Raw genomic sequence first — 20,257 nt, 5'->3', positions numbered from 1 at the left:
GATGTGGCTTAAGTGGTAACGCGCTCGCCTGGCATGTGCGGGGCGCTGGGTTCGATCCTTAGCACCACATAAAATAAAGATGTTGTGTCCACCAAAAACTAAAAAATAAATATTAAAAAAAAAAGAAAAGAGGATGGCATTGGAGCAGATTATGCTAAGTGAAGCTAGCCAATCCTTAAAAAACAAATGCCAAATGACTTCATTGGGGAGTAACTAAGGACAGGGTAGGGAGGAAGAGCTAGAGAAGAAGATTAACATTAAACAGGGATGAGAGGTGGGAGGGAAAGGGAGAGAGAAGGGAAATTGCATGAAAATGGAAGTTGATCCTCAGGGTTATACAAAATTACATATAAGAGGAAAGGCGGGGTAAGAAAAGAATAATACAAGTGGAAGAAATGATTTATAGTAGAGGGGGTAGAGAGAGAAGAGGGAGGGGAGGGGAGGGGAGGGGAGGTGGGATAGTAGAGAATAGGATAGACAGCTGAATACATCAGACACTAGAATGGCAATATGTAAATCAATGGAAGTGTAACTGATGTGATACAGCAATCTGTATACTGGGTAAAAATGGGAGTTCATAACCCACTTGAATCAAACTGTGAAATATGATATATTAAGAACTGTGTAATGTTTTGAACTACCAACAATAAAAAAAATAAAAATAAAAAAAAGAAAAAAAAGTATCATTCCTGTGAGAAACTTGTTTGCTGTTAAAGCAGTTTATTGAGCTACATATGAGGCATTAGGTTCTCCAGGTTGAGGTGGTTAGCCTTTACTATCAAAGTAGTACTAGGGTCCTTAATCTTTTAGCTTTTCTTTGTTGCATACAAATTAGCTCAAAATCCCAGTCATTTTAAACTCTTGCAGCCAAACTCTTCCTTGGCAGATATTACGTCATATCTGCCATCATATCATATCTACTCAACTATCAGATGGTAGATAGTATTTCCTTTTCTTTTATGAGAAAAGTTTTACATTTAATGTTTGTGTGTATGTGGTCAGGGACAGTAGGGACTATTGTAGGATCTGGAACCCATAGATACAGAGGGCTGACTACTTCTTTTTTCATTTTATTTACTAGTTAAGTAAAAACTGACTGAAATTTAGCTCTTAGTGTCCTATCTTTTGTGTTGCTAGTAATTTCTTACAAATTAATTGGAAGGTCTTTCATTTATATATTTTGAACAAGTGATTAAAAATCCACTAAATTTAAAATTAAGTAAAAATTATTTTCTTTTAAGGACGCAAACATGAGAATTTATTAGCAATATACCTCATTTCCAGTGTTGTAAACTATATAATGAAGGAAATGTATTATTATTAAAAGTTTATTTTTTTGAGTACTGGAGATTGAATCTCCAGGGGTGCTTTATCACTGAACTCTATCTCCAGCTCTTTTTGTTTTGAGACAGGGTCTTGCTAAGTTGCTGAGGGTCTCACGAAGATGCCAAGGATGTTCTTGAACTTGTAATTCTCCTGTCTCTCAGCCTCTTCAGTCAATGGGATTACAGGCGTGCACCGCTGTACTCTGCTTGGAAACATCTTTAAACATAAGTTTTCTTATTAGTTTCTTTGGGACAGTATTTTTTCATTTTTTTTAAGACAATACCTGGGATAGATTAAATGGATATATATATTTTTATTTTTTAGTTATAGGTGGACACATATCTTTATTTTTATGTGGTGCTGAGGATTGAACCCTGTGCCTCACGCATGGTAGGCGAGCACTCTACCTCTGAACCACAACCCAGTCCCTAAATGGATATAATTTAAAAAAATATCTTCCAAGGAGCATTTCATTTACAAATACTTTTCATCCCAGAAAAGTTGTGCAAATTTAGAATACTATTATTGTTATTTTAAAATATTTACTTTTTAGTTATATATGGGCACAATATTTTTATTTTATTATTTTATTTTTATGTAGTGCTGAGGATCAAACCCAGTGCCTAATGCATGCTAGGTGAGCACTCTTCCACTGGGCCCCAGCTCCAGCCCAGAATACTATTATAAAAAAAAAAAATTAAAATTTTGACTCTTTAAGTTCTTATCTCAAGATAATCAGTGATTTGTGTATCATTAGGACACACTACACAAGTCAGCCTAAGTGCCCCAAAGCTGCAGCATATGTTAATATGCTGGAGGTGCTTGAGGGCAGTTGTTAGCACCTCATGTTCTCAAATTTCTACTCACTTTCACTGTATCTTGGGTTTCAAATGTGATGTATGATTATTTATAGTGACCCAGTGAAGGTGCTATGACAGTTGGTTAATTTACAGTAAGTAAAACTCAATTTTATTCTTGTATTTTTACAGAAAAAAATGAAAGTAGTTTTTTGTTGTTGTTGTTGTTGTTGGTTCTGGGATTGAATCCAAGGCCACTTAACCACAGAGACACATCCCTAACCATTTTTATTTTTTATTCTGAGACAGGATCTCACTCAGTTGCTTAGGGTCTTGCTAAATTGTTGAGGCTGGCTTTGAACTTTGATCCTCCTGCTTTAGCCTTCTGAATTTATGGGATTACAGGCATGTGCCACTGTGCCAGCAAAAGTAGAAGTTTTTAATATATTTTTTAAAAGTCTTCTTGATCTTCTTTTTTTTTTAAACTTTTTTTTTTTTTTTTAAAGAGAGAGTGAGAGAGGAGAGAGAGAGAGAGAATTTTTTAATATTTATTTTTTAGTTCTCGGCGGACACAACATCTTTGTTGGTATGTGGTGCTGAGGATCGAACCCGGGTCGCACGCATGCCAGGCGAGCGCGCTACCGCTTGAGCCACATCCCCATCCCTCCAATCTTCTTTTTTTAATATTTATTTTTTAGTTGTAGTTGGGCACAATACCTTTATTTTATTTATTTTAATGTGGTGCTGAGGATCGAACCCAGAGCCTCGCTCGCACGTGGTAGGCGAGTGCTCTACCGCTGAGCCACAACCCCAGCCCAAAAATAGAAGTTTTAATGGAAGTTTAAACTCCTTATTCAGGATGCTTGGGACTGAGTTTATAAGCTTTTGAATTTTAGACTTATTTTATGGTATCTTTATCACATAACACACAGAGACCTACAGCAATACCTGGAAATCAAGTACATTAATATTTCTGCAATGAAGCATATGAATAACTCTTAAGGGGAAAAAGACTATATACTGTATGTAGCCCCTTGTTTGATCAGGTTAGATTTTATCACTAAGTGAGTTTGTGGCTAACTTAAAAATTAGAATTTAAATATCTTCTTTTTTTTTTTTTTGGTTGAGACAGGGTCTTGCTATACTGCTCAGGCTCATCTTAAACTAATGATGGGCTCAAGTGATCCTCCTGGATCAGCCTCTTAATTAGTTGGGATTATAGGAGTGTGCTATCATGCCCTGTTTAGACTGTTTGTTTCTTTTTTAATTTTTGTTTTGAGACAGTGTCTTGCTAAGTTGTTGAGACTGGTCTTGAATTTGGAATCCTGCCTCACTCTCCCAAATTGCTGGGATTATAGGTATGTGCCTCCATGCCTGGTGAATCTATCCTCTTCATGATAATCTTGTTCCTTTTAAAACAAGAAATGGCTGGGCATGGGGTGCATGCCTGTAATTCCAGTGACTCTGGAGGCTAAGGCAGGAGGAGTCTAAGTTTGAGGCCAGCCTCATTAATTTAGTGAGACTGTATGAAAATAAGAAGAGCTCGGGATGTATCTCAGTGGTAAATTGCATCTGAGTTCAATCCCCAGCCTGTCCCTGCCCCCAGAAAACAGAAGAAAACAAAAAAACAGAAGAAAACAAAAAATGGGGTGGTATGTGGGAACTTTTTTTGTGTGTGTGTGATAGTATTAGTAGTAGTCTTCTTTTTTCTCCCCCTAATTCGAACCTCAATTCTTCACCCATAAAATGAAATTCTTATGTTTCACTCGATTAATTTCTTACTCTTGTGTAACAAATGCTAAAAATGCAAATATATTACTAAAATTTCTAATTGTACACCTATTTTTACTACACCTATTTTGACTACTTGTTTCTTTTGTTTGGACTGAATGTGGCCTGGTTATAATTTTATTGTGTGTACTTACAATAGAGTAGCTGAGATTACAAAAATAGAAAAGATATGATGGGAGGGTTGTAGATTTTGGGGTGATACTGTCAAAGAAATTTTCTTAATGCATATTAAAAATTGGTTGGAAGCCAGATCTGGTGGCACATGCCTGTAATCCCAGTGGCTCAGGATTATAGTCCTCCTGCTGAGGCAGGAGGATTGCAAGTTCGAGACCAGCCTCAGCAATTTAATTAGGCCCTAAGCAATTTAGTGAGAACCTGTCTTAAAATAAAAAAAATAAAAAGGATTGGAGATGTGGCTCAGTGGTAAAGTGCCTCTGGGTTCAATGCCCAGTACCCCCCATCATGAAAAAAAATATTGGCTGGAAGTAGATGGTGTATTTCTCTTTTATATTGTTGAAATTAATTTTAAAAGGAATCTTTTTGATTAAAATGTATTTCTTTGAAATTAAATATTAGAGTAGGATTTAATAAATTATATTAACAAGATGCCCTAGATATGTTATCATTCTTTAGACGATTTAAGTTGGGAGAGGGGTACCCATGATAGACTGAAGCACTCTAAAGTTTGTAAGATCCACCTTGAATTTACTAATCTGTAACTTTAGGCAAGGGCTTCATTTTCTTCACCTATTAAACAGGAATGATAATGTCTATTTAAGTAGTGTCCAAAGGGTTAAATAAAAATATAGCTGGGTTTGGTGGCCACACGGCTTCTGTGAGGAGCCAGCCTCAACAATTTAGTGAAACCCTAAGCAACTCGGTGAGACCCTGCCTTTAAATAATCTGTATACGGGGTAAAATTGGGAGTTCATAACCCACTTGAATCAAACTGTGAAATATGATGTATTAAGAACTATGTAATGTTTTGAACGACCAATTAAAAAAACAATTAAAAAAAAACAATTAAAAAAAAAATACAAAAAGGGCTGGGGATGTGTTTCTGTGGTTTAGCGCCCCTGGGTTCAATCCCTAGTACCAAAAAAAAAAAAAAAAAAAGTATAGCACCAAACTTGGTAGTAGTAAATAGTGGCTGGTATTGTTAATCACAACAATCTTATTTTCTTTAATTTAGTATTTCTCAAGAGTCAGGAATGTGGAATATACCAACCAGCTGGTAGGTCACAAAGGCCTTACCCTCATTAAGAGTTTTAATTATAGTTGAGACTATTCTAAAGGAATTAGTAATTTAATAGTTCAGGAGAATAAAGATGGATACTGGAGTTTGGTTAACCTACATTAATCTGTAATAATTTTTTGTCACATGTGATTTGGGGTTAAAGTTTTTTTTTTTTTTTTTGTGTGTGTGTGTGTGTGTGTGTGCCCCTCCCCACCCCCAGTGCTAAGCAAGTGCTTTGTCACTGAGCTAAATCCCCAGCCCTATGGTTAAAGTCGATGAATCTATAAATCAGAAATAGAATTTCTTCGTTGGTTGAATGACATAAAATTATGCCACAGTAACTAATTACATTTGATAATTGTTAAAGAATTGTAAATTCTTTTAATAGTGTAGGTGGACACAATACCTTTATTTTGTTTTTATGTGGTGCTGAGGCTCGAACCCAGTGTCTCACATGTGCTAGGCAAGTACTCTACCACTGAGCTACAGCCCCAGCCCAAATTCTGTTTGTTTTTTTTTGGTACCAGGGATTGGCTCTATAGCCATTGAGTCATCCTTAGCCCTTTTTATTTTTTATTTTGAGACAGGGTTTCACTCAGTTGCTGAGGCTGGCTTTGAACTTGTGATCTTCCTGCCTCAGCCTTTCGAGCCGCTGGGATTACAGGTGTATGCCATCGTGACTGGTATAAATTCTTTTTAATGTTAGATGAAGTCTTTTAATTTGGGCAAGAATTTTAGTGGATTAGCTAGGCACCATACTAGTCTACTGAAGATTTTTTACTTTATTTTTTTGTGATACCAGGGATTGGACCCTAAGCAATCTATTACTCAGCCTTATTCCAGACCCTTTTTTATCTTATTTTTGAGACGGGCTTTTGCTAAATTGCCCAGGCTGGCCTAGAGCTTGTGGTTTACTGGCATAGCCTCCCCAGCTGGGATTATAGGTGTGCTCAGCTGTTGTTGGTTTTTTTTTAAAATTTTTTAGTTTTAATTTTCATTTGTTGATAGACCTTTATTTATTTATATGTGGTGCTGAGAATTGAACCCAGTGCCTCACACATGCCAGGCAAGTGCACTACTGCTGAGCCCCAGCCCCTGCTCAGCTGTTTTTATTTTTAGAAAGCTTTAAAATTTATCATATAATATTTTAAATAGCCAAGTAGATAAGTCAGTAATATTAGCAAATATACTGTTGTAGAAACTAAGCACTACTAATATATTTGATCACTGTATGTGTATTGCTCTCCAGTTACATTGTCTTTCTTCCTGTCCTATGTTAACTATCAGGTTAGTTTTTTGTTATTCCTGAGTTATGTTTTATATTATTTAAATGTCATGTCTTTCTATGTAAACAGTACGTAGTACTATATTTGTTACACTGTATTCTTCTGTAATTTAAAAATACTCAGCATTATGATTGAAGGATTCTTTTTGAATTTTGTGGCTGTTCAAAATCTATTTTAGGTATTTTATTGTATACCTAATATATGTAGCCATTTTCTTGTTAATGAACAATTAGGTTGTTTTCTTTTTTTTGCTATTAAATAATTGCTAATTTAGATAGTCTTTTTCCATATTGAAGTGCTTAATAGACTGAACTGTTTGTATTGAAAACTCTAGTTTTCTGTCATCTTTTCTATGGGGAAATGTTTTGAAAGGTTAAATAGTTTTATTATTTACATGTATAAAGTGAGAATATAAATTGATATGGGGTCTATAGGGAAATTTAATATTTTCCTTGGTCTATAGGGAAATTTAATATTTACCTTTAATTACTACTTTGTGAATCTGAGCTTTTTCTGGTTTTCTCAAGAGCTTATGGTTATTGATATTAACTAGCATGCTTTACTGTTTTCACAAAAGTTTGCAAGAAAGACTTCAGCTATGTAAATTCTCTAAGTTATTGAACTTCGGAGAGATGCCATTAAAACTTAGAGCAGATGGTCATTTGAGTTTTAAAAGAATGAGTCAAAAGCTATTATCAGGTGGTTCATTTATTGGTGGCAGATGTCTTCACAAGAAAAGAGCATTAATTATCTCTCTAGGGTAATATATTAGGTAATATGGCATTCTGTAGCAAGAAGAAATGTGTTTTGAAATGAAAATTTGTTTTTCTTTTTTTGGGGGGAGGGGGTACAGAGATGTAACTCAGGGGCACTTAACCATTGAGTCATATCCCCAGCCCCCCCCCCCTTTTTTTGAGAGAGAGAGAGAGAGAGAGAGAGAGAGAGAATTTTTTAATATTTATTTTTTAGTTTTCGGTGGACACAACATCTTTATTTTAACTGGTGCTGAGGATCAAACCTAGCGCCCCGTGCGTGCCAGGTGAGCGCGCTACCGCTTGAGCCACATCCCCAGCCCCCCAGCTCTTTTTATTTTTTATTTTGAGACAGGGTCTTGCTAAGTTGCTGAGGCTGGTATCAAACTTTTGATTCTTTTCTCTGAGCCTCCTGAGTTGCTGGGATTTCAGATGTGTGCCACCACACCTGAAATGAAAATTTTAAGGAATAAATCTTGTTGGGGTTATTGGTTTTATGAGAATGAATTTGGTGAATGTAGTATCAGGAAGATACTTACTACCTACCATAAGAGGTCAGTAAAATTTTGACCTTGTTATTTAATGCCATTTTTCTGTTTAATATTTTCTTTAAACATCAACTTTTAAAGTCAGTTGCATTCTCATTAAAAATTCTATAGTGCTCATGTTGGTAGTGGAGTGGGTTGCTTTGTTTACTCTTCCAATTCTCAGGGATAGTCTGTTTCACAGCTGTTCAGTGGTTTTGTTGGCATTTGAACTGTGGGAACCAAGAAAGGATTTGGATGTGTTTTTGTGTGCATTAATGGTTTTCCTGAAGTATTCTTTAAAACCATGAATTGTAGATTTTTTTTAACTAGTTGTTGTCATTGTGTGTTTAAATGGTTCCTTTTAAAGAAATCTGCACATCAGTTATGAGCTCATGAATGTTAATGTTATTGTACTTTGTGGAAAATGAACTTAGAGATACAAAATATGTAAATTAGGACAGTAGTTGCAAACAGAGTTTTTATTTATTTCTGTCAATGTATTTTCCCTATGCCCTTTCCTTAGCCAAGTCTCACCTTAAGAGCTGCATGGTTAGTTCAGGATACACCTTTAAGTGCGTAATGGATACTTTGTTAGTGCATTTTACTTTTTTTTTTTTTTTTTTTGTGATGACATGTTGGAGACATACTTTAGATCTTGTTCAGGAACTGAACCATTGTGTGGACATTTACTATTAGCTATGGTTGATATTCTGATACTTTTGGTCACCTTCCTGTGGTAAGGCAGATGATGTAGATTAGATGCTGCTAATATCAGGCATGTGGCATGAAGAGTATACCTGGGTAAAAGTATGTTTTCATAAGCATAATATAACCCAGTGTAAGGATTTTAAAAAGTAAGACTGTAAAAAGTAAGTAGTAGCTGTATACACTATTAGCAAAATAATTTGAAAATTGATTTCTGTAGACACTTGCTTAGGTCCCTCATGTTTTTGTTTTTCAGTTTTAATTTTAAGTGATATGTACATTATCTCTAGTGCTTATATTTTAAGTGCTCCTATTCACCTAGCTGCTCCTTAGAATTAATACATAGTGCAAAAAATTTGGACAACTACAAGGTGCTGTCTTGTTTTGGAAATTATCTTTCTAGTGTTCCTGTAATATGTCTTATTTATTTATTATTTTTTGGCAAAAATGTTATACTTCAATTCCTTGCAAATTACTTGATAAAATGATGATATATTTACCATGTTAGCAGTATGTTTTCTACATGTTTAAACTACATGTATTTTCCTCTAAGAATTAACATAGCCTGTATTTTCTTTTCTTTTCTTTTTTTTTTAAAGAGGGAGAGAGGGAGAGAGAGAGAGAGAGAGAGAGAGAGAGAGAGAGAATTTTTAAATATTTATTTTTTAGTATTTGGCGGACACAACATCCTTGTTTGTATGTGGTGCTGAGGATCCAACCCGGGCCGCACGCATGCCAGGCGAGCGCGCTACCGCTTGAGCCACATCCCCAGCCCCCATAGCCTGTATTTTCAACATCATTAAGTTACATTTTTGTTTTTACCACATACAATTGAGTATTTTGGGGCATACTTTAAAAATTTTTTTGGAGGCAAGCCAAAGACTTTAAGTCATTTGAAACATTTTGCCAAGTGTTTTCTATAGAATTTGTGTCAATTTTTATTTATTACTCGGGGATCTCTGACTGGCTTTCTTGACATATCTACAATATGCACTGAAGATAGTATATTTAGTTGGTGTTCTGTTTGTGGTACTGGGGATCCAACTAGGGACTCATTTGTGCTAGGAAAGTGCTCTATGAATGAGCTGCATCTCCAGCCTTCTTGTTTAAAGTGTAAAATTAACAGCATGGTTGTAATACACATTTAACAATTCAAAAGCATGAAGAACAAAATGTGAAATTGTGCACTCCAGCCATTGTTAGCAATTTGTCATGGGTTTTCATATTGATCTCTCATTATCTACTATGTATATATGTGCCCACTTGGCATGTGTGTGACTTCTGAGATTTGTTTCATGCTTATAAAGACTTTGTTTAAAATTGTAAAATATGCTGTTTAACTTTTTATGAGCACTTTTGTGTCTTTTTTAAAAAAAATTGTATTGAGCTCTGTTTTATCTTGAGTTTATTTTTGGTACATTGTACTGTAGGGAACTATAATTTAACAAACATCAAAAAATGTTTTCAACTTGCTTTGTTCTGGTTACTATGGTTACAGTACTATGGTTACCCCAAAATCGAGTGGTGTAAAACAGTTTATATGCTCTTGGCTCCTGTGGGTCAGCAATTTCGGTAATGGCGTGGTGAGGAATGGCTTTTTGATACTGCACAATGTCTGGAGCCTCAGCTGGAAGACCCAAACAGCTAGGGGACTGGTGCAGCCAGAGTTCCTTAGGCATTTTAACTCTGGGTCCTCTCCACGTGATCTTTCTGTGGTGACTTTTCAGGGTGGCTAGACTTACTATGTATTGGCTCAGAGTTTCTAGTGCATACTGGGTGTGAATCTTGAGGGGGAGAGAGTGACAGGCAGATAGGACAAGTAAATGGCATCTGTATTAGTTTTCATGACCTAACTTAAGAAGTCATATACTGTCACTTCCTCTGCACTCTGTTGATTGAAGTAATTAGGAATGTCTACTTAGGTCCAATGGAGAGAGAAGTGACCCACCTCTTTTAAAATTTTTTTTAAATTGTCAGTTTACCTTTATTTATATGTGGTGCTGAGAATTGAATCCAGTGCCTCACACATGCTAGGCAAGTACTCTACCACTGTGATACAACCTCAGCCCTGTATCCACCTCTTGATGGTGGAGTGTCATTTGGGGTCTCCTAAAAAAGCACGTAGGATGAGTCATAAATTAGCATGGCCATCTGTGGAACATACAACCAGTTATACCTTTCTTCCCTTTTAAATATACACTCAGTTTTCTAGGAATATAATTTATATATAATATATATAAAAAAGCCAGGGGTATGTTTATTTTACTATTCAATTCTGTGAATTTTAAAACATAAAATCTGTTGTGATTCTTGGTATTTCTCTTTAAAAATTGCAGTTTTATGAAAATTCAAATAATAATTCTGCTCAAACAGTTATGATAGTTTTAATTTGTCAGTAGGTTTCAGAATTTACCTAAAAATTATCCTTTGTGAACTAGAGCAATTTTTTACTTAATTTTGTATTTCTATTGGAAGTAATAGTTATAGAAATAATTACAGAATTATTATTCAAAATGTACATTCTATGGAATTGATAATGATTTAAAGCAAAATATAGTAATTTTTTAGTGACCTAAGGGACGGATATGGATGTGGATGTCCAGTGTGGACTATTTAGGTACTTTGATTTTATTTTTTAATCCTTTTGTGATTAAAGGAGAAGAAGTCAAAGGCTGGGGTTGTGACTCAGTGGTAAAATGCTTGCCTAGCATGAAAAAAGCCTTGGGTTCAATCCCTAGCACCGCAGAAAAAAAAGTCAAGCCCTTTTCTGTGTATTCATTTTATATCCCTAGAAGGGAATCTAGGGATTGAACCCAGGGGTGCTTAACCACTGAGTCACATACCCAGCCCTTTTTACTTTTTTTTTTTTTTGAGACAGGGTCCCTCTAAATTGTTGAGGATGGCCTCAAACTTGTCATTCTCTTGCCTCAGCCTCCCGGCTTGTGCACTACCTGGCCCTTTGATCCATATTCTAAAAGACTGAAACATGTAATACTGGTGAATATTGATAGCTTTGAGTTGTGTAGCTGTAATTCTGTGGTTTTTAAATTTTAGTTCACATTTCATTTAGGCTTCAATATAGTTTTTTTGGGCTATAACTGATAATAATTTCATGATTGATACAGTCAGATTTAATTTGCACAATATAAAAGGAAGACATCGTTATTAACTGATAAAAAGTGGTGCATAATTTGCTGGCATGCATCGCTATTTTGTGTGGTAGCTCTGGATCAAAAATAATCGAAAGGAATTGAGAAGATTAGTAAACCCCTAGGAAGCCACAGGATGTGGGGAAAAAATGTGAGATAAAATAGTAATAAGAGAATAGCCATGGAGAAGGTGGGTAATTTGCTAAAATGGGGTTAATTTCACATGAATAATTGCTTCCTGTGTGCAGTTTCTAAGAAATTGAGACCCTATTAAGTTCTTTGATTTCTGTATAAAGATTGTGGAATTCTGATGATTTTTTATTACTAAATTATTTAAGCAGATGAATAGTAAATTTCATAAATTCTTACTAAAATTAAATACAGTATAACTGCTTGCATTTACATTTTACTTTAAATTCCTTCAAAGTGTGTTCACCTCTGTGTCACTATAGCCTTCATGTGAAAGGAAGTGTTTTCTCAATTTGTACTTCACAATATTGGTCCTAGAGTAGTGTAAGTCGATTTTAAATATTATGTATCTAGCAAGTTACAGAGCTAGGGTCTTAAATCACATGGCTTTGCATTTATGTATGTGTATATATTTATGTAATATTTGAGATGGAATCTTGCTATGACACCCTCCTTAGTAGCTGGGACTACAGATGTGTGCCTGTAATAGTTTTGTGTAGTAATATGAATATACAGGTTAGAAATCGTATTTGATTTTGTTATTTCCTAGCCAAGTCTCTGATTATATTGCACTTTTCTGCTAAAATATGAGACTACTTGGTTCATTGAACACATTCTGCTCTTCTGTGAGTTCCTTCCTTTCTTTGAAAGGGTTTGCTCATCATTTCTGTGAAACTCTTCTCATTCTTTTTTCTGATTTAGTTTTTTGGGTGTCTGTTTCTATCAATGGAGGACCTGGATTTATTTGTTTGTTTGTTTTGGTCCTGGGGATCAGATCCAGGACCTCACACATGCTGAGCTGCACCCATAGCCCTAATTAGTATATTCTTATTTATTTTTTTCTTGATACTTCCCTTCTCATTTTTAAGCAGAACAGTTTCTAGATTTCAGTTTAATGTGCTGCTTAATTGCCTATTCCTAAATAGATATTTTAATATCTTTTTTAAATATATATTTTATTTCATTTATTGATTTTTATGTGGTATATAAAAATATATATATGTATATTGAACCCAGTGCCTCACCTGTATGAGGCAAGTGCTCTGCCACTGAGCCACAATCCCAGCCCCCTAAATATCTCTTAATATTTTTATTTATTTTGAATGATCTTATTTATGCTTTATGATTCATACTTTCTATATCTTTTATCTTCTGACCCAGTCACTAAGTCTTGACTTCAGCTCTCCATTTCTGCTGTCCCCATTCTAATTCAAACCACCATGGATTTACCTGGTATGCTTCAGACTTCCTATAACTTGACTCTTTTGCTAGTCATTTTTACTTTCTTGATTTCTCTTTACTGCACTACAGAAAGAGTGATATTTGAAAATACTAGAGGGCCTGCCCCCAATTGGAGTGGGAGTAAAGAACACCCCCTGTCCCTACAGTCAGGCATTTGTGTGGTAGGAGACTGCAGGGGATTTTTCATAAAACGTGGGGTATTATGCTCTTTTATAGTCCAATAGGCATTGCTCTTTCTTTCCTTCCTTTGGGCCTTGTCCATGCTAGGCAAGTTCTCTATCTCTGAAGATAGAGCTCTTAAAATTTTGAGAGAGTCTCCCTAAGTTGTCCAGGCTGGCCTTGAACTTTTGATCCTCCATGTAATCCTGAGTGATTTGAGATTATAGGTTTGTGCCATTGGGCCTGGCTCCAGTTTCCTTTCAGTCATTTTAGAGCTTGTTCTATCCTTCCTCCTTTCTTTCTACTCCTACCTTCATCCTCTTAACCTTCTCAGCTCAGACACAGGCTTACACTCAAGTTGCCCCTTGGTTTAATTCTGGTTATATAAAATGAATAATAGAGGTTTCCCCTTTGTAGGAAATAGCAATAGTGTATTAATTCCTGTAGAATTTAGTAATAATATTACTATTTTTGTACTGTAGTTCTTGCAAGTATACCACATTTTTATTTGATTTTTAGAACATATTGCTTCACTACCAAAGAATATATTACCTTCTCCAAAGGGGACCAAGGTTCTAGGAATGAAAATGGCTTATTTTATTTATTGAAAGAACCTCAACTTAGACATAATAGAGAAGAATATAATGACTCTCTATATACCCATTACCCAATTTAGCATGGTTAATCTTTCATCTGAATCTCACCTTAGTTTCCCACTATCCATCTCCAATTATTTTGAAATAAATACCTTTATTTTTTATGTAGAAACTTCAGTTACAGTGTTTTCTTCAAGGGTACCAAATAATTATTGACAGAACCAGAACTTTAATCCAGGAGAGTGTCACTGTTATACATCCTTAAGCTTGATTATCTAGGATATGTTTATAATGTTCAGAAGCCACAAAATGTTTCAAAAAATTCTAGCATTGACCTGGGATTGTGGCTCAGCAGTAGAGTGCTCACCTAGCATGTGTGAGGCCCTGGGTTGGATCCTCAGCACTACATTAAAAAAAAAAAAAAAAAAAAAAAAGAATAAAATAAAGGTATTGTGTCCAACTACAACTAAAAAATAATTATTTTTTAAAAATTCTAGTTTTAATTTATGAACAAATGGTATTAATATCACAGAATAGTAAAGGAATATTACCCCCAATCCTATTGCCCTAAAATGAAAGTTATTTTCATTACTTTATAGGGGTATCTTATTTTTTTGGTGGTTGTAGTTGGCCAGCATGACTTTGTTTATTTTTATGTGGTGCTAAGGATTGAACCCAGTGCCTCACACATGCTAGGCAAGTGCTCTGCCACTGAGCTAGAGCCTCAGCCCCAAGGGTATCTTTTAATAGTTTCAACATCTGTCTCATCCATCTGTGTGAACAGTTTTAGTAGAAGTCATTTTACCAAATGCTTTTTTTCCTTTGGGGGAAGACCCCATATCATGGTGTATTGCTTTCCCTTAAGTAGGGAAACTTGCTTGCTAATCATTTTCTAGAATTTGTTTTCTGGCGGAAAAAAATGCCCTATAGGTAAACGCTTAAATTGATAGTTTGTTTCCATATCATGAGAATGAAATTGTCTTTTCTTTTGCGGTATTTGTTTATCTGGAGAGTAGTTTGAGATTCTAAAGATTTTTGAGTATTGTAGTCTGTAATATCTATATGGTGGTAAAGGATTCTTCCTTCTTTCTCTGAATTGAATCTCAGTTTCAGTTTATGGATCAAAGGGTAAGTTTTACTGTAGAAAAACTGGAATTCTTATTGTTTTTTGCAGTCTTGGGGATTGAACCCTGAATTGTGTTCTTCCTAATGAATGGGAAAAAAAGAAACATAGTTTGTAATTTGTACCAATTAACATATTTTAGATCTCTCTTAAAAATATTTATTTTTTAGTTGTAGTTGGACACAATACATTTATTTATTTATTTATTTATTTACTTACTTACTTATATGTGGTGCTGAGGATCGAACCCAGGGTCTCGCAAATGTGAGACGAGTGCTGTACCGCTGAGCCACAAGCCCATCCCAAATATTTTAGTTCTCTTATCTTGAAACTAATGTGGTATAAGTGGTGTTTCTCCTTACTTGATTAAAATACCTTGTAAAATGATGTATTAATTTTTTCACTTGGGAATAATATGCAAATAAGTATTTGTAAGTAATATAAGTATGTATCTTTGTTTTAATAGGCATCAAGCATGATGGAACTATGTGTGACACCTGTCGCCAACAACCAATCATTGGCATTCGATGGAAATGTGCAGAGTGTACAAATTATGATTTGTGCACAGTTTGTTATCATGGAGATAAACACCATTTAAGGCATCGCTTTTACAGAATTACTACACCAGGAAGTGAACGGTAGGGGAAACAATTTTTTTTTTTTTTTCCATTGTGGCTCCTTATTGTGACTATTAGTTAGCCTTAAAAACAGGATTAGGAAATAACTTCTGACGGCTGATTTAGTATAAGTAGGTAGCAAATAACAGGGTAAACATGACTGGGTTTGCTGAAACGTGAGAGGAAAACTCTATGAAGGTGGAACTGTATATGTTTTTCTGAGATAGTCTGAGTTATTAATTCTCTAACAGAGATTTGACATCACTTATTATTTGGAAATTCAAAGGCAATCCAAAGAGACTGATTATTTTTTTCTCACTATGCTTTCTATTCCAATTGTTATGAGCCCTAAGGCCCATTGATTGAGTTATTAGGCATATATTAAGACCATATGACTACTATTTTTGTGAAGATTTGAATGTAAATAAGATGCAGTATTTTTAAGGAGTTTACAATTTAAAGGAAATAATAGATCAACAATAATTATCACATGTTATTTTAGACTATGGTAGAGATGCGTATTAGATATCTTAGAAGCAATGCCTAGGGTATTAATAGTGATGGAATTTTCTTATGTAGTTATTATAGATAATGACTAGGAGCAAGAATACAGCCAATGATAGAAAGACAGCTAGAAGGAGGAATAGATAAATTGATCCTTTTTTTTGGGCGGGGTACTGGGGATTGAACCCAGGGGTGCTTTATCCCTAAGTTACATCTCTAAGGCCCTGCCCCCCGACTTTTTTAGATTTTTAAGGCAGGATCTGTCTAAGTTGCTTAGCGTCTCACTAATTTGCTGAGGTTGACTTGAAACTTTCGATTCTTCTGCCTCAGCCTCCTGAGTTGCTAGAATTATAGGTATATGCCACCGGTCCTGGCAGTAAATCAGTTTTTCAGTCAAATCTTCCCAGTGCAAATTGTGATTCTGTCCTTTATTAACTGAGTAATTCTGAACAAGTTATTTTTGTCTTTTGCTTATAATTAAAATAAAGATACTCCAAAAATGAATAGAAAATAATAAAAAAAAAATCCCCAAACTTTTCTGAGTATATGAATGAGAAGGGTATAGAAGAATAAGAGATATTGGAGAAACAAGCTGGAGAAACAAGCTGGTCCACGTAGTGCAAAATTTTTTCAAGGTCCATAATTTTCTATAAGTATACACCATTTTGGAGACAGTTTAGCATAGGTCAAATCCAGGTCACAGATGTTTTTTACTGGCATATACTAAAATTTTTTAAAATTATTACTGTAAATTTTTAAATTATTGCTAATCTTTTATGGATTCTTAAAACACACACACACACACCCAAAAGACTGTCAACACTAGGCTTATATTTGTTCTTGGCAACAATGACTGAAGCAGATGTGTACCCTTTAGATGGACGAGTTGACCAAAGTTCTACCACCAGCTGTTGTCTTCTGAAGTCTGAGGCAAAGAACTGTTTACCATTTGTCATTGTAGTGTTGCCTATCTTAGGCCCTTATTTATTTGTATGGCTGCTATAGAGGAATTTATTTGTCACCTGTAAAACAGTGAAGAGTATAGTGTTACTCTAAAGTGATTATACTGGATTCATATTTTGATTCCATTTCCTTTTTAACTTTTGTATACTTGGGCAAATTATTTAGCTTCTTTTTGGGAGGGAGGGGCTACCGGGGATTGAACTCAGGGGCACTCAGTCACTGAGACACATCCTCACCCCTGTTTTGTATTTTATTTAGAGACAGGGTCTCATGGAGTTACTTAGCACCTCGCTTTTGCTGAGGCTGGCTTTGAACTCATGCTCGCTGCCTCAGCCTCCTGAATTGCCAGGATTATAGGTGTGTGCTACAGTGCCCTGCTATTTAGCTTTTTTGAGATTCACATTTCTGGGCTGGGGATGTGGCTCAAGCGGTAGCACGCTCGCCTGGCATGCGTGCGGCCCGGGTTCGATCCTCAGCACCACATACCAACAAAGATGTTGTGTCTGCCGAGAACTAAAAAATAAATATTAAAAATTCTCTCTCTCTCTCCCCCCTCTCTCACTCTCTCTCCTCTCTTTAAAAAAAAAAAAAAAAAAAAAAAAGAGATTCACATTTCTACATTTGTAAAATGGATAATGTAGCTTTATCTTAAGGAGTATAATACACTTTATACCTGTGTAAGTCCTTTTATGTATAAATTATTACCCATTTTTATATAAATTTAAATAAATACCTTTATTTTTAGGGTTTTGTTAGAGTCTCGTAGAAAATCTAAGAAGATTACAGCCAGAGGAATCTTTGCAGGTGCCAGAGTGGTACGAGGAGTGGACTGGCAGTGGGAAGATCAAGATGGAGGAAATGGGCGTAGGGGAAAGGTACAGCATTTTTCTGAATTTGTTATGCATTTCTAGAATATTCAGTAACAACTTTTTAAATTATTTCTTTTTTTTCTGGAAGAGAACAGATTGTTCCTGCTCTTTTGTAAGTATTGGTATTCCTTGAGAAGGTTGTTATATAGCTTTGCCTTTTATTTCTACTATTTTTTTATAGCAGACCAGTGTTTATTATTATCATTATTATTATTATTATTATTAATATTATTGTTATTATTTTGGTACTGGGAATTGAACCCAGAGATACTTTACCACTATGCCACCTTCTTAGCCTTTTTTATTTTTTTATTTTGAGACAGGGTCTCACAAAGTTGCTTAGGGTCTTTCAAAGTTGCTGAAGCTGGCCTATAACGTATAATCCTCCCCTTTCAGCTTTCTGAGTTGTTGGGATTCTGCCTAACTAGGTTTTACCTTTTTCTTTGAGGGTTCATATCCCTATTTTGTTGCCCAGAATGCCTTTCTGAACATTCCATTTTGGGCCATTCTCCCTAAGGGGATCTCATGTTCTTGACTTTCTATTGTTAAAACTTCATTTGAGGGGCTGAAGGTGGGGAGCTTAATGCTAGAGTGTTTGTCTAGCATGTGTGAGGCCCTGGATTTGATCCCTAGTACTGGAAAGAGAGAGGGACAGGTGGAAGGGGAAAGAGAGAATGAATAAATGAAAGAAAGGAAGGGAGGGAGGGAGAGACAGGGAAAGAAAGAAAGAAGTGTTTTATATTCCATTCCCTCAAAGGCCTATTCCTTAGGGGCAATAGGCAGCTCCTTTTTCTTTCTTTTTTTTTTTAAAATAAATTTTTTAGTTGTAGATAGACATAATACCTTTATTTATTTTTATGTGGTGCTGAGTATCGAACCTAGTGCCTAACACATGGTAAGCAAGCGCTCTACTACTGATCTACAGCCCCAGCTCCTCCTTTTTTCTTTAAAAAATAGAAAGTGGCTAGGCATCGAAGGCCTCGCCATGCTAGGCAGGCACTTTACCACTAAGCTACATACCAGACAGTAGGCAGCTACTTGGTTATCCCCTCTATTGGCTTCTGTTACTCCTTTCAGGGCCACAGAGCGGGGGCTGCCTGGGGTCAGTCATGGCAGTTATTTTGAAGGGAGTTTTGTATAGCCTGGTCAGCTGGGGTGGAATACTAGGGATGTTTGGGTAAGTGAGTTGTTGGTTGTATATATTTTGGATTTCATGTTCCTTTGTCTGATATTCATTCATTGGTTCTATTTAGTCAGCAAATATTATTGAGTATGTTCTGTGTTGTGCTAGATGTATTAAAATGAGTAGCATTTCACATTTGAGACTTACGTGTCAACCACATCAGTTGCATTGTTACCTTTTTGAAAAAATTGTCTATAGCATTGAAGAATGATTTTAAAAACTTTCTGAGAAACTTCGCAGGAATTTGGAAGCCTCTTTTGAACAGACTTGGTGCTTTGTACATGCTTTTGAGTTTCAGATTTTTAAACATTTTTTTCATATAATTTTCTAAATTCAGAGTAGTTTTATTATTTTCATTTAAAATAATATGTCTCTTTAATACTTGGACATCAGACATGTATTTTATTAAAATAAAAAAGGAAACACTTTTTAATTCAAGAAACTATTGAATACTTATTATGGACAGGTTTCTGTTGCAGGCATCGGGGCTGCAGTAATAAGCAGACAATGTTCCTACCTGCCTTAAGTTTATATTCTAGTTTGGACCGAGAGAGAACAAAACAATCTGAATTCTTGTAAATGTAGTATGGTATGTAGATAGCAGCATGAGTGTTGCCTGACAGCTTGTTAGAAATATGATAGGTAATTGTAATTCATCTTTTTCCCAGACTTTTTAAACTAGGGTTTGCATTTTAACAAGATCCCTAGGTAATTTGTATACATACTCAAGTTTGAGAAGTATTGCTTTTAAAAGAAAATAGAGCAATGTGAATTTGGAAAAGTCTTGACTTTTGGATGGTTGGATTGCCAAGGGGACATGCTTGGTAAATCAGTGGTAGAGGTAGGGCAACCCTTTGGGGTGGGGACAGGAACAACCCTACCCCAATGCATAGGTCATAGCAAATCAATTTCTGGCTAGACATGAGCCTCTATGTGTGCTCTTCCTCATCAAGGCACCTTGGTGCTGAACAGCCTGTATAACATTTATAACAGTCCTGCATCACGTATACCAAAGAATATATCAGTGTACATGAAAACTTAAGGAGTAGTGGTAAAATGAACACTTTTGCCCTCAATATACAGATTAAGAAGTAGAATAAATACCTTTAAAAGCCTTATCCCATTTACAACACCCCTCTCCTAGGGTAACCAATATACTTAATTTGTGTTCATCATTCTCTTGTGTTTTTTTCCCTTTTTCATTTTGTTGTACCCTACAATAATTTATATTGTGAGTTTTGA

At 35.4% G+C, this 20,257-nt stretch overlaps 1 protein-coding gene across 1 annotated transcript in view; it reads left to right on the top strand.

Moving 5' to 3' along the window:
* Positions 1 to 20,257, top strand: part of Mib1 (MIB E3 ubiquitin protein ligase 1) — a 138,030-nt gene that overhangs the window by 10,312 nt on the left and 107,461 nt on the right. The window contains exons 2-3 of the mRNA XM_026388089.2: positions 15,346 to 15,517; positions 17,709 to 17,838. Coding sequence (XP_026243874.1) covers positions 15,346 to 15,517; positions 17,709 to 17,838 — 302 coding nt within the window. The remainder of the gene's footprint in view (positions 1 to 15,345; positions 15,518 to 17,708; positions 17,839 to 20,257) is intronic.

This window comes from Urocitellus parryii, chromosome 13, assembly GCF_045843805.1.
Source record: "Urocitellus parryii isolate mUroPar1 chromosome 13, mUroPar1.hap1, whole genome shotgun sequence".
In the NCBI taxonomy this organism is placed as follows: Eukaryota; Metazoa; Chordata; class Mammalia; order Rodentia; family Sciuridae; genus Urocitellus; species Urocitellus parryii.
This window is presented reverse-complemented; position numbering and strand designations above follow the sequence as displayed.